Here is a 15,252-nt window from a genome sequence, read left to right as displayed (position 1 = left end):
GTAGCCAGATGGATGAATGAAATCTAAAGAAGCAGGCCAGCCTGAAGTACTATTACTAATCCCATGTACTTCCTCTTGACTGAACATGGTGAATTCAGAACACTTACTGGAGTCCTTCACCATCTTAACTTAAAATGTGCAAGTTTCATGTACTTGTAATCATGGAATTCTGTATGCGAGGCTTTACATCCATACAGATCTTGGGTGACATTTTTGATTAATGTAAATAATACAAGGATTCTCAGGTTAAGTACTGTAGCTTCCATTAAACACTTAATTTTTGATATCCAAATACTTGTGTTTTTTTGAAGCATTTCTAAGTTAAACACTAATTAACCTCTTTAAGTAATCAAAGATGGATTTTTGTTACTTGCAACCCAAAGAGAGCTAACTCTTAAGAACATCTTTTATCTAAAGGCACTGATGAGGAAAAATTGCAGATAGCATATAAATGACTAAATGGAACGGCTTCTAAAAGGAAACATACTGAGAAGTTTATGTTCGGAGATTGCAAGAAAGAATGTGGAGGGCAAATATTCTGCTTTGTATGACTGAAAAGTCAAGTGGTAATTGTGGCTTTCAGTATGGATGAATTTAGCACTCAACATCCTCAACAATCACCTAGCATCTCAAATTGATTATTTCTAAAACTAAGTTCTTTAAATCATCCACCCCATTTAAAACCTGGCCCTTCTACAATATCAATATTCCCCATCTTGGTAAATTCAATCCTGTTATTGCAGTTGCTCAGCCACAAAAATTTTGGGGTCATCCTCAACTCTTCTGTTTCTCTTATACCCTGCATCTGGTCCAGAATCTGCCTTCTACAAGAATCTGCCACTTATTAAGGCATTCACGGCAGTCGCCCTGGTACAAGTTGGTACAACCCTCACATGGATCAGGGCAGTGGCCCTTTATCATTCAGCCCATCTGCCTTTGTCTCCCTTAGGCCAGAGTGGTAGTGATGATGTCGCTTCTCTGCTCAGAACCTTCCAATCACTTTCCATCCCACCCCAGATAAATGCTAAATCCTTAAAATGCCCAACAAGACCTTTACAATCCATCCTGAAATCCTACTTAGACTCATTTCCTACTATTTTCTACCCGCTCCTTCCACCTTCCTTTCAGGGGCTCTGCATTTGCTGCTCCCACTCCCCCGAAGGCTGTTCCTCCAGATGCCCAAGTGGGACTCTCCCCCATGCTCACATGTAACTCAGTGCCACCTGAGCGCCATATGTAAAAGTACAGCCCCTCATTTCCCGACACTCCCTGTCTCCTTGCTGCTTTATTCTTGGGCATCACACTTAGAGCCACCACCCATGCTATAGCATGTTCGTAATTATTTTATTGTTGTCTCACCAGCCTGCTTTGACTGAAGGCCAAACTCCTTCAGGACAGAGATTTTGCCTGTTTTCCTCATTACTCTATCCCCAGAGCTCTATCTTCAGTGTCTCAGTACTCACAGTTGGTGCCCTGTAAGTATTTATTAAACAATCGAGACTCTCTTCATCTCTTGGCTCTGTTCCATGGTGGCGTCATTCTCCCCAGGTCCCTTCTTCTGATTAACAGTCTTGCCATTAAGCACCTCAAAGCCTATTCCTGTCAACTAAACACGCTGGGAAAAGGGCCAGCTCCTTCCTCATCCCTCCACTCAGAGCCAAAGAGGGGTCTTGGCTCTTCTAGACCAGTTTTTGTGGCAAGTAGGTGGAAACCCTTGATTGGCCTGGCCTGCATCACATGCCCAGATTCTCCCCTAGAACAAGAGAATCCTATTTTTTAATGCCTTCACCAATGATTATACATGAGTATCTTATCTACTTGAGAAAATAGTGATATTAAATGGTGAAATCAGTTTTTCACTTGAGTGTTTTCATTTCCAAATGGAATGTTCATCCATGTAGGTTGAGCCAAAATTAATTGTCTGAATTTAAGGAAACCAATTAAGTGTTTTCTCAGGAAATGAAAAGGAAATGTGAATAAAACAAGCCCTGAAAGAATGTGAGTCAATATTTCAGAGGTTTTTGATAAAATGAATATTCCTGCCTCAAACACCTAAATGTAGAAGTTTTCAGGTTTTCAAAGGTACAATTTCATTATATCATCATCCACCCTAAGTTAAGAGTCAGGTACATATCAGTGCAAGGTTTCCTAAATTTTAGATGGTGATCTGCCTTCTCAATTTTTGCCATTTCTGTGGGCCTTCTCTGCTAATGTGTACCTAGTATTTTTTCTTAAAAACTACCTTACCATTTTTACTTATATAAACCTAAAGAAAATGGAAACTAATTTCCTGAGTACAAAAACCAGTATCATTGCCATAAGTAGATGTTAACAAAGTAATAACTAAGCAATTAATAATGCCAATAATAGTAAATATAATGAAAAAATAAGCTGTTCTGCATTTTAAATATTAGCAACGTGGTCTTGCCTCTTCAGACAACTGAACCTGCTTCCTCTTTGTTTGTGATGTTAGCACCGAAGGGATATGAAAGAGCTAGTAGCCCCCAAATCCAGCTTTCTCTTTTTTTTTTTTTTTTTTTTTTTTGCGGTACGCGGGCCTGTCACTGTTGTGGCCTCTCCCGTTGCGGAGCACAGGCTCCAGACGCGCAGGCTCAATGGCCGTGGCTCACGGTGCCCAGACGCTCCGCGGCACGTGGGATCTTCACGGACTGGGGCATGAACCCTGCATTGGCAGACGGACTCCCAACCACTGCACCACCAGGGAAGCCCCCAGCTTTCTTTTGAAACTAATGGGAAGACTAAAAGGAAATTAATTCCTCCCTAGGTGCCTAAATGCTATTTGTTGGCTTTTCTGTGTGTCACATACCACAGATGTATGTCACCCACTCATGTTTGTGTATGATATGCCACAAATCACACATACAACATTAGAATACACTGTTTACTAATAATGCACATTCTTTAGATTTAGAAGGGTTTTCTTTTCCTGTCTGTGGAATTCAAGAAAGTGATCTCTGATTTTGTAAGCTCTGAAGCAAGATAGCAATATAATATTGAATTTAATCAGAATCCAATTAGGAAGTTTCAGCTAGTATAGAAACAAATACTTACTTTGGCCAAATGTATAAATCTTATGAACTTTAGTTTGTAGGAGCTTTGGTACTTTTTTGAAAATCTGTCCACCTTGCCCATGAATTCTCTAGAAGCTTGTAAATGTTCTGATAATAGGTTTCAAATTTTCATGTTGTTATTATCCGAAGAAGGAGAGATTTTGGTCATGGGAATTCCCATTCATTTAAAATGAAGAAAGGCTTTCTTCCCTGACATTCTAGATTAGACCCCAAGTAAGGTCTTTTCTGAGTTTTAGATGAGTTAAGAAGCACGTGTTTTTTTTTTGTTTTTTTTTTTTTTTTTTTTTGCATTACGTGGGCTTCTTACTGCTGTGGCCTCTCCCGTTGCGGAGCACAGGCTCTGGACATGCAGGCCCAGCAGCCATGGCTCACGGGCCCAGCCGCTCCGCGGCATGTGGGATCCTCCCAGACCAGGGCACGAACCCGTGTCCCCTGCATCGGCAGGCGGACTCCCAACCACTGCGCCACCAGGGAAGCCCCAAGAAGCACGTGTTTTTGTCTTGTTTTTTAAAATTGAGTCAATATCTTACGATAAATTAATTTATAATAACTTCAATGATGTCAAGACAAATATATCTCATTATTTGGGAAAAAGTGGCTTTTGGTGACTTGTTTTCCGCACAGTGTCAAATATTTAAGCCGTTTCATGACAAATGCTGATGTTTAACTCAAGTGAAGTCAAAGTGGAAAGTGTACCTTCAAGCTACCACTTATCATGTAAGTCAGCTCATTACCATCAGGTAGTCAAGAAATCTGTTGAGTTTTACATAATTAAGTCACAGCAAATATATTTTCTTAAAATTCCATATTTTGAAAGTCAATGCCAACTTCACTATCAGCACTGTGAAGATATCACTACTGAAAATTCTGGACAGTAATATTCTTTATTTTAACAACCTCTACTTTTTATTTGTAAAGGAACATGTATTCACTGCTGAAAATTAGGGGAAAATAGAAGAAAATAATCACCCATAATCCTATCCCTCAGAAAGACCATTGTTAGTATTGTTGATCTTTCTTTCCAGACTTACGTTCTATAAAATGTTTCTCTTAGGCAGTGGAGGTTATGCCATATATTTAGTTACCTGGTATCAGAATTTTCCCCAAGTCATTAATAATTTTCATAAATATGTTAGTGTATGTATAACATTCCATTGTGATAATGTACCACAATTTAGCCATTTTCCTGTTGGTAGACATGTCTTATATTCTCAGCTTCATCCATTCAACACCCTTGCAGTAATCACCTATTTGCAGTCAAGTGGCTGTAGATTTAGTAAAATCTATAGTGCTGTTGTTGAGGAGGCTGATAATCAAATACACGGAGGATGTCAGGATAGATGCTAAAAGAATGATAATAATAAAAACCTTCGACATACTATTATTCTTGCCACATACCATTTGAAATTATTGAAATAATGTTACAGCCTGTCACTTAGTGTTGTGCTATAAATATAGTGATATGCCACTTTTCTACTAGAATTAAATTAGTTTTTATCATTTTTTTCTATTTTAGTGTACTGTCAACACACTAGAAGTTGAGTTGACAGAGGAAAAATCTACAGGATATGAAAGTTGAGATATGATTTACAAAAAATTTCAAAATGTAGACCATACATCAAGTTAATTCTCATAAGGTGTGGAACTCAGCCAGCCTTCTGGGTTGGGCTTCCAACGTCATAGAACATGAAAAGTGAAACTGGAAGTCCTAAAAGATATGCTGTCAACTCTCTCCTGCCCATTTCCACTTCAGTATGTGACTCAATGCCTTTACAAAAATTCATTGTGTTACATTGAAGCTTAGGCTACTGTTTAATAGCTGTATTAGTCAGATTGGGCTAGTATGGGTAGAGTATCCAAAACTCCCAAACCTGGAGGCTTTAAACTACAAGTGTTTCTTTCTCATTCATACTACATGTCCATCACAGGTGCGATTCAGATCTGATCAATTGCATCTTCACTTCAGGACCCTGACTGAAGAAGCAGCCACTCTCTGGGCCATGCTGATCTCTTGGCAAAGGGAAAATGGTGAACCATGCTCTTCAATTGCTTTTAAAGCTGTCATTTCACTTTTGCTTACATTCCACTGGCTGAAACAAGCCATATAACAAAACCTGATGTCTGTGAGATGCCAGTGAGAAGGGGAAGTATGTCTTCCTAAAGGCATGGGACCACAAGTCCATGGCCAAGCTGAATGTCAATGAGAGTGAGGCAGGGAAGCATAATCTTTCCATGGAGGATGAAGGACAGAAGACTTGCAAAGGCTAAATAATAATACACCCCAAATAATCTACCCCAGAGTGTTTTTAAACAATAATACAGTCAATCCTACCAGCCAATAATAAGGATCATTTAAAAATGTTTCCAGAGGATTTAAGAATAAATCACAGGTCCTGAGAGATCCCTAGGGGTCCCCGAGTTGCTCTTTTCATCTGCCTTTACTGTCTGCACCTTCCTCCTTCATATCCCTTCCTTCAGCATCTACAACCTTAAGCCTTTACAGAAATAACAAGGTAATTTATTCCATCCAGATAGATTACTTATATAAATATGTCAATAAAATATCCTCAAAATATGTAAAAACTACCCCAAATGACTCTTTATTTAAAAAGGGGAGTAATAAAGTCAAGTGCCTTCAATGGCCAGGCAGGTTTAAATGAGCAGCGGTGGGTATGTGGGGCAGTCTCTTGTTGCTCCATCCCATGCTTTCTGTCCATTAGTGTAGGACCAGTGTTCCTGATCATCTAGTTTTGCACAAGAAACCAGAAATCTGGAACTTAAATGAAAGCTCCCAAGTTTTAAATGTTGGTAACTAAACAAAATTAAAATACAGTATTTGGGTTAGACAAAAAATATGTGCAAGCTGGATCTAGCTGAAGTTTCAGGTTGCAACCTATGATGTGAAGCTTTACGGTTATAAACATTTCACTATCTTGTGTTTTTTAATCCAGCAACAGCTCTACCAGCTGTTTTCCTTCTTTTGCAGTTGAGACTCTGTGGCTTTTGCTAGGTTAAGGGACTAAAATCAATACAGGTGAGTTGTAAGTGGCCACATTGCTTCTAGTATATTAAGCCTTAAGTATATTAGGTAGACCTTGTCTGTGGTGGTACAAGCTTGCTGTTTGTTGGTGCACAAGGAATCGTTTTTATAGAGAGTTTGTGGAAGGAAAGAATTAATATTTGAAGTTTGACATTAGTAAGATAGAAAAGAAGGGCATTTAAGGCTTAATATGAGGTAACTAAAGGTTGGTAAGGATGGAAACCAAAAGTAGGGATGAAGATACTAAAGGGAAGTTTGGATCATACAATAATCAAACTTTACTTTATTCATAATTTGCCCAGTGTTTTGCAATCTCCAGTCACTGAATGATCCTTGCAAGATTTTAGCCACATACTCAACAACCTGGATTATTATTTCCCTAATGTATTTACTTTAATACTTAAATATATTTATTTTAAAAGGCTTTGTATCATTGCTATAAACAGAACACGACTAACACTCTCTCCTTACAAGATAGTAGTTTTAATTTTCTTCCTATAAAAATGAAAGCAAAGCAGTTACTTAGAGAAAAGTTTACACCTTAAAAGTACAATGAATAGCAAAAATAAACATAATTGGGCTTCCCTGGTGGCGCAGTGGTTGATAGTCCGCCTGCCGATGCAGGGGACACGGGTTCGTGCCCCGGTCCGGGAGGAACCCACATGCCGTGGAGCGGCTGGGCCCGTGAGCCATGGCTGCTGAGCTTGCGCATCCGGAGCTTGTGCTCTGCAACGGGAGAGGCCACAACAGTGAGAGGCCCGGGTATCGCAAAATAAAATAAATAAATAAATAAATAAATAAATGAACATAATTGATTTGCCAAAAATGTGTACCTAGAAATAAGTTTTGCAATGAGCTAACCAGAGTGTTGATGACTGTTATTAATAGAGTGATATTCTGTTCTTGATCACTTAGTTTAAGATGAGTTATTTACTGTAAATATATCCTTAGGTCAGAGTCAGTTTGAATTATGACTGTGTTTTTTGGGGTGTTTACCAGACATCTGTGTGCTACTGAAAGCATCTGAGTTATTTATGTTTGTGTAATGCCCTATTTTCTGTGTCATTATTTAGAACCTAATTTTAATCTATGTATTGTGTATAAGGTAAATTACCACTGATGTACCAATATTTGCCTCATCCAAAAGAATTATATCTATGAATCAAGATTTGCGTATGATAGGTTTTTTCCTCTAACATGAAAATATGTAAATATTTACAATTAAAAAGTTATCCACCTAAAACCATCGTACTTGCACAAGTACTGGTCTCTGGGAACCACTAATGTGGTCCATGATTAGAAGTCAGAGAACATCTTTATCTCTGTGCTCACCGTACTCAGGAGAATCCCTGACACATGTGAAATGCTTATTAAGTACGTAGTGACTGAAAGGGAATTCTGGATAGAAACATTGTTCCCCAAGGTGTGTGTCATTCACCTGGGCTGCCGAGCTAGAATTAGCCTGCCTTCTTATTACCACCACCCATATGACCTCCATCATCATGACCTATTCACAAATTCTAGGTCTGTGCCATCCCTCCAACTCTACTGCCATCACTTGCATATGGAGCTTTATTATCTTTTATACAAAGTGCTGCAGTGCACTCCCTACAGAGCTCCCACCAAGATTCTCCTTCTTCTCCCTCTGTCCCCACCAAGATCTATGAAAACACAGACCTGATGGCATCACAGATCTGATCCTTCTTCAGTGCCCTGCCAACTGCCTGGCCCCCCAAATTCCTTTTCTAGTTCCTTTGGCCTTCTAGACTCTTTAGCTTATGGCTGCTACCTGTCTCTCCAGCTGCCTTTGCAGTTCCTTCCCATCATCCCTACCTGTAACCCATCAGAACTGAGCTTCCTACGGCACTATGCTAGTTCCTGCCTCTGTGCCTTGGCGTGTGTCATCCCTCTGCCTGGGATACCACCCCCCAACCTATACTCACATTCATCTTTCAAAATCTACTCGAGATGTTGTCACCTCTTTATGCATTTTTCCCTTAACACTTAAAACATAAATATTTATTTATTTTTTAATTTTTATTTTTTTCCTGCGGTACAAGGGCCTCTCACTGCTGTGGCCTCTCCCGTTGCGGAGCACAGGCTCTGGACGCGCAGGCTTAGCGGCCATGGCTCATGGGCCCAGCCGCTCGGCGGCATGTGGGATCTTCCCCGACCAGGGCACGAACCCGTGCCCCCTGCATCAGCAGGTGGACTCCCAACCACTGCGCCACCAGGGAAGCCCAAAACATAAATATTTAATAAATAAATCATTTAAGTATTGAATGAATACACTAGTTGTTTTGCTGTCTTTCTTATTCTGTTCTTTCTTTGTGTTTTGTTCCTTATTGTCTTAGCCTCAATATAATCAGCCATATTCAAGCTCTCAAGCTGATGGTCAGTGTTAATGTCCCAGTTTTGTCTTTGTGAAATTTATGCATTTATTGGGATGTGTCTTGGAGGACTTTCAAAACCATGGAGCTAGAAAATTCATTCTAAATTCTGATGTGCCACATTTGAGAACTGTGACCAGCCAAATGTTACCCCGCTGACACCATGGTGAATTGCTACTGATACTTGTTCTGAATCTTTCCCCATTCAGCATTACTTTGTCATTGCATGAATCATTCCTTAGGGACACATAGGGAGTAGATCAAACTTATTTTTTGATAACACTAGAGAAGTGTTTTCTTAATCCTTGGGTTGTGTTTCTTGCATTAAAATAGCAGTCAGTTACATACAAAATCTAATTTGATATCTACCTTTAACAAGACATTAGGCTAGTGAATAAGAACTAGCATATGGGCCTATCGATGTCAGAGACCATATAGGACATTTTCTCTGCAAGGAACTTATGAGTTAGTAGGAAAATTGTATAATAAACATAAAACCACAATTAAATGTAAAATGTACCTTTGCTGAAGATGATGAAGAAAGGGAACCTAGTATATGAAAAGAGGCCTCATTGTACTTTTAGTGAAAGTGAAAATTGAGTGTATTTTGAGATGAACATGTTTAATATTCATTTTTACGTCATTGACAAATCATTTGTCAATGGTTCAAGAGTTAAATAAAGTCACAGATAGTTACCACAAAGTAATAGGGGAAGCGTAGACTTTGGAATTAACCAGAACTGGTTTGAATCCACATGATACCTCTTAGCAGCTGTGCATCTTAGCAAGTTCTTTGCTTTTAATTTTTAATTGTGATAAAAATACACATGACATAAAATTTCCATCTTACCTATTTTTAAATGTACAGTTCCTTAGTGTTGGGCTTGGTTATTGTGCAGCCCATCTCCAGAACTCTTTTCACCTTACAAAACTGAAACTCTGTACCCATGAAACAGCATCTCCCATTGTCCCCTCCCCCACCCCTGGCAACCACCATTCTACGTTCTGTCTCTATGGATTGACTACTCTAGGTACCTTGTATATGTGGAATCCTACAGAATTTGTCTTTTTTGTGACTAGCTTATTTCACTTTGCATAATTTCCCCAAGGTTCATCCAGGTTGTTGCATATGTCAGAATTTCCTTCCTATTTAAGGCTGAATAGTATTCCTTACTATGGATATACCACATTTTGATTATTCACCTGTTGATGGACACTTGGGTTGATTCAACCTTTTGTCTGCTGTGAATGATGCTGCTATGAACATGAATGTACAATCTTCTTTTTAAACCTTCTGGGTCCAGATTACCCATGTAGCAAAATGGGCTTTATTATGATGCAGTGTAGTGAGGATTAAGTAAATTATATTATATAAAAAACCACATTCTACCTTGCCTAATATATTATAGGTTTTAATAGACATTAGTTGCTAACAATAATAGGATTTTAAATTTGGAAGGAAAGTTTATCTGATCTAGGATTTTCCAGAAGATGTTATTCTTACCAGTAGCGATAAAAAATTTTAGAATAGTCCACAAATATTTTTGAAAATTTAATAATGCTTCATTTATTATATAGAGTACCATAGGAATGTAACTAGCATACCAAGGCTCATGACTGTGTGAATATTAGTGTTTAGGACAAGGCTAAAGTTGATGTTTAAGTCAAGCTCATTTTTTAAAAAACAGCAAAAATGATGAAAACGGGACGTGACTATCTGATGCTTGGAAACACCGATATGGAAAATAAGAGTAATCAGACCCAGAACAAAGCTTTTATTTTTCTCCCCTTTCCCATTTCCTGTTTTTTTTTTCTTTTTGTCCATTCAAAAAATATTCAATTCATGCTGAACTCTCATCTGTCTTGGGACTCATACAAAATAAGCCCAAGTTTTAAACTTGCAGTTAATTTTTTTGCAACATTAGTGTTGGAATAAGTGATTCAACCAAAATCACTCAAGTTTTCTATAATCTACAAGCACACATCTCTTGGCAGGACACACCATGCTGAAGCATGTTATCTGAGCTGCCTCAAATGGAACCTGTCCTTTTATGCTGCCGCCAGGCCACAGGAAATCGCAGACTTTGGGAAACTGTTCTAACAATCGTGCATTCATAGCATTTGGATGGAGCCCCGCAAAACACAGCCATTAGTATTTCAGCCCTAAGTAACTGCCATATATATGTTTTGTTATCTAAGCATTGCAGCTTACGAGTGCTCTGAGCTGACCTAAACTCATTGTTAATACCAGATCACAAACTTTAAAGGCAATGTAGAATTGTGTTAAAGAGCAGACAATAAGCCAAAAAATCTGCAGGGAATACAATCTTGTTTGGCGTCATTAGTCACCTGAATGTATCTGAGTCCTCTTCCCATCTGTAAGTCCAGCCGTCTCTCCCTCATGGCATGAGCCAGTGATGTTGAGAAATTTCTCAGCATAGCCAATCTTTTATATCATTTTCCCGTGACAAATTCAGTTAACCAAATCACATTCTGTGGCTAAATGCACAAGTACAACATATTTCAACACTGTTTTGGGCAGTTGTGATGTTGTTGCCAAATGGATAATACTATGTTTGCTGTTTTGTGATTGACAAGAAACTGAATTTTCAGTGTCCTATGTTGCTCTTGACAAATGATATCAAACCGCCTTCCCCCGGCATCTAGTGTGCATGAGAGGGAGCTAAATTATGAATCCAAGTTTTTAAACCTCAGAGAGTTTCATTAATTATCTAATGGAGCTCTCATTAGTTTTTCATTGTTTTGCCTTATTTTTCTCAAAAATTGATTTAAACTTGGAAAACGAAGGTAAAATAGAGACTCTGTGCTGCAGTTTTTCATGTGTATAGCTGTTACTTCTTGGGAATAAATCTAAGTAATCCTTATTTTTGATTGCCTCCCATTTTGCTCATCTCATCATACATGGCTGGCTTAAAAATCATCCACGCTTCATTTCCTGCAACTTTAATCTGCTCAGTTGGCAATTTCTCTCAGCCTCTGGATGTGTCCAACAGGACACACTGCCTGCCTTTCCTAGCCCATCACAAGCATCCCTCTAGTGGTGGATAAAAGAATTTCTTTATCTCCACTATCAACAAGTTTTCCAGGAGACCATGGCAACAAGTGAGAAATGCCCTAAAGTATATGATGAATATGATAAAGCACATTGTCTCGCAATGTTATGGAAATGCCTTTGTAAAAGGAAATTTAGCTACTCTGTTATTTTCTCTGATTCTTCCTATACACTATGTGTTACCAAAGAGATTCTGCTCTCCTTTGGCTGCCTCCTATGACTGTCATTTATCTGTTCTATGTAAAATACCACTCCATGCTCAAATCTATTTTAATTTCTCATTTTGCATTTCAAGCTCCCAGTCAGCCACCAGGAAATGTTGTTTGGAATGCTACAGACACGAAAGTGTTACTTAATTGGGAGCAAGTGAAAGCCATGGAGAATGAATCAGAAGTAACAGGATATAAAGTAAGTTGTATCATTTGCAATGCTTTCTTTTCCTACTTCTGGCAGTACTTTTCAAAGGAAGCTAGATTTGAACAGTTTTTCTAAATGTTGATGGTGTGATCTTTATAAACTACTTTTGACATACAGATGTCAAGCTGTTTATGAAAAGGGTATTTTTCCAAAACATCTGATTTCTTAAATATAAATTTAAGTGACATAATCTGCTCACGTGGGAATTTTAGACCAAATGTTGGTAAGTTGTTCATTATGTTAGTTTCCTATTTCTGATGCTCACCCATATACTACTTAAAAAACAACTAATAGCATTGGCTCTGATTCTTTGGTCTCCTGTTCAAGATCTATACAGTAGGACCTTGCCCCCATCTCTCCATCCTCACAAATACCCAAGCAGCTGAACTTTTCATAGAAGAAGTTTTTTCTTCCCCACTTCTTTCATTTTGAGCACCTGATGATTCTACCATGTGCTGATCCCTAGTCTAAGGTGACAGAGCTATGAATGCAGCCTATATTTTAGTGGGTATGGAAAACAAACAATATAAATGAAGTAACATAAGAGTAATAAGTTTATGAAAAAAATAAAAGAGGGCACTATAAAAAAATCAATGTGTTTGTTCATGCATTTTAGGTTTTCTATAGGACTAGCAGTCAAAATAATGTGCAAGTGCTAAACACAAACAGAACTTCAGCTGAACTTTTGCTGCCCATTAAAGAGGACTACATTATTCAAGTTAAGGCCGCAACGGATGGCGGGGATGGGACCAGTAGCGAACAGATCAGGATTCCAAGAATAACCAGTAAGTTGGTCGAAGTCAACATCTCCTTAATTCCTGGCATCAGTTATGAGCCCCCAAGAGAGTCAATCAGTGCCTCCCTCTCCACTCTTTTTTCTCCTACCATTTCTTTCATCTGAATGCTGAGAAGATCTTGGAATATGAGAGATGAGGGCAGGAGAAATTCCTCAAGAGTGGTGCAAAATAAGAATGATAAGAACAGAATAACAAAAAACATTGAGAAATATTTAGCAAATTTTATTAATTTAATTTTTTTTCTCATTCTGAGCTATGCATAACTTTGCCTTTGGATTGTCATAAAACAGAATTCCTTAAGCATTTCTCAAGGGCAATGTTGAACCCACAAAGTGTTTTTAAGATCTTTAATATTCCAGTTGTTTGCCTCTGAGAAATTATAGATGAATCTTATCAGGTCTTTACCAAGTAGAAAATTTAGCATTGTTAAATTAAGGTCAGAGCCCACTTGGCCAAACCAAAAGACACTTTTTAAAAAAAATTCTTAGTTTCTGATTTCAATGGAGTTTCATACTTGCTTTTCTTTTCAAAATCCAAATGAAGCCTATTGTATTATCGAAATTGTACTTTTAGAGTTCAGGGAAACAGACTTTTCATACGTATTTTACCAGTGACAGTGTTAGAAGAATTTTTATCTTGTAAATCTCAAAGGTGGAGTTTTGTGGCCTCAATTTAAGTACTGCAGAAGCCGTGCTATTCTGTGGTTCTTAGTAACCTAAATTACTTTGCTCCCTGTTTCTTTTCATTGAGGTTGGCCTAATCTATAATATTGGGCATTCAAGATTAAAACCCTTATTTGTAATCTTGGAAAACAAAATGAGAGACATCATTAGCAAGTAAAGAGAAAGGGAAATGTGGAAACTTGGAGGAATTTTATCTCTTCATGAAATCATAAAGACTGCAATACTTAGACCAAAACAAACAAGTAACTAAATGAAGAAAATGGGAAATATTTATCTCAGAACTGAGTTCTGCAACATAAAAATATGTAAAAACCATTTAGGACTACAGACATTTTAAAAACTGTATGTGCTTCAATAGAGCAAAACCAGGAATTAATTTAAGCGTATTATTATTATTATTTAGGTTTTTAATTAAGACCCGCTATCTTGTTCCTAAGATAACTCAAGGTTCAGAGGTAAAATTACAATATGGCCAAAGTGGAACTGTTAAAAGGAATAGGTTCTGTGCTTTTGCAGGAACAGACAGATTTTAGCATTTGAGGGTTGCTGAGTCAAGAGTAGCCTTTCCCTCTGACATCTGCCTTCTTGTTGAGTTTGCATAGATTGGTGCAGACAAAGTCCAACTATAGGAAAATGGAGCTTTTACAGGAAAATTGATTGCTTTTTTAAGATGATATTTTATATTATACATAATAACTTATCTAAAAATGTACAGAAGAGAAACAAACATATTTCCTAACCCTTCTCCAATGAAGCTTTCTTTAATTAAACCATTGAATTATCTCAAAATTGTCTGTAATGGAGTATAATTGTTTTCAAAATGATTAAGTTGTTTTTCCACTTTCAATTAAAGTTAAATAATACTAGATGAACAAAGCCCAGAATCGTTTAAGAAAACTTAAGTATATGAGAGTGTTTATAGATACTCTTGGCAAATAATATATGCTACGTTGTTAAATAACATGAAGGCTAATGTTAACTTGTTGTAGTAAGTTAGTTACTTAAATGGATACAGTACTTATTAATGAGCTGTTTATCATCTTTGACAGATATGGATGCAAGAGGTTGTACATCAGCTATCTCCAATGCCCACCCTGTGTCAAGTTATATCTCTACAGTACTGTTCTTTATTGTAAACACCCTGTGGTGATAGTCACTTTTTTTTTGGAAACTTCATTGGTTACAAAAAAAGTGCTTTCATGAAATGCAGTGATTATGCATGTTTTTTTCCAACTCTGTATTTTTAACTTTCTACATAGGTAAAATATGAATATAATAATAAAAAAACCCAGTAAATCCTTTTAGGGGAATCTGAAATGCCTTAATATTTACTTGATACACCAAAGGAATTTATATATTACATACATATTACATACATCCGATTTTTGATAGAGACATTCTTATGATTTTAAGCACTGACTGTGGATAAAGACTCCCATGCTTCCATGTATACACACCCACATGCAGACACATACTTCTGTGGGTTTGGTCTTGTTTTTTTTTAATGTAGAAAAACTCATTTACTCCAAATGCTTTGCTCCCATTGTAACAGCACTGTTTGAAAGACATAATTAGTGTTAGTTAGAAATGCTCATTTGAAATACTCAAGGGTGAAAGATACATTTTAAAAATTACCCTGTTGGGCAGAGGGTGCATGTAATTCAAAAGAATGTTGTTGGAGATGCTACAGTAGACTTTGTAAGAGTGCTGTTTCGTATACAGCAGTATACTGCTGCGTGGTTGTGAGATTCTTTACAAAT

General features: G+C 37.6%; 1 protein-coding gene across 1 annotated transcript in view; it reads left to right on the top strand.

The window, feature by feature from the left end:
• The window catches only part of CNTN3 (contactin 3), a 244,471-nt gene extending 229,829 nt beyond the window's left edge, over positions 1-14,642 (top strand). Inside the window, exons 20-22 of the mRNA XM_060109564.1 lie at positions 11,891-12,003; positions 12,629-12,797; positions 14,542-14,642. Coding sequence (XP_059965547.1) covers positions 11,891-12,003; positions 12,629-12,797; positions 14,542-14,642 — 383 coding nt within the window. The remainder of the gene's footprint in view (positions 1-11,890; positions 12,004-12,628; positions 12,798-14,541) is intronic.
• The last annotated feature ends 610 nt before the right edge of the window (positions 14,643-15,252 follow it).

The sequence above is a fragment of the Mesoplodon densirostris genome, chromosome 10 (genome assembly GCF_025265405.1).
Source record: "Mesoplodon densirostris isolate mMesDen1 chromosome 10, mMesDen1 primary haplotype, whole genome shotgun sequence".
NCBI classification, from domain to species: domain Eukaryota; kingdom Metazoa; phylum Chordata; class Mammalia; order Artiodactyla; family Ziphiidae; genus Mesoplodon; species Mesoplodon densirostris.
Note: the sequence above shows the minus strand (reverse complement) of the source record. Positions and strands in the feature narration are given on the sequence as shown.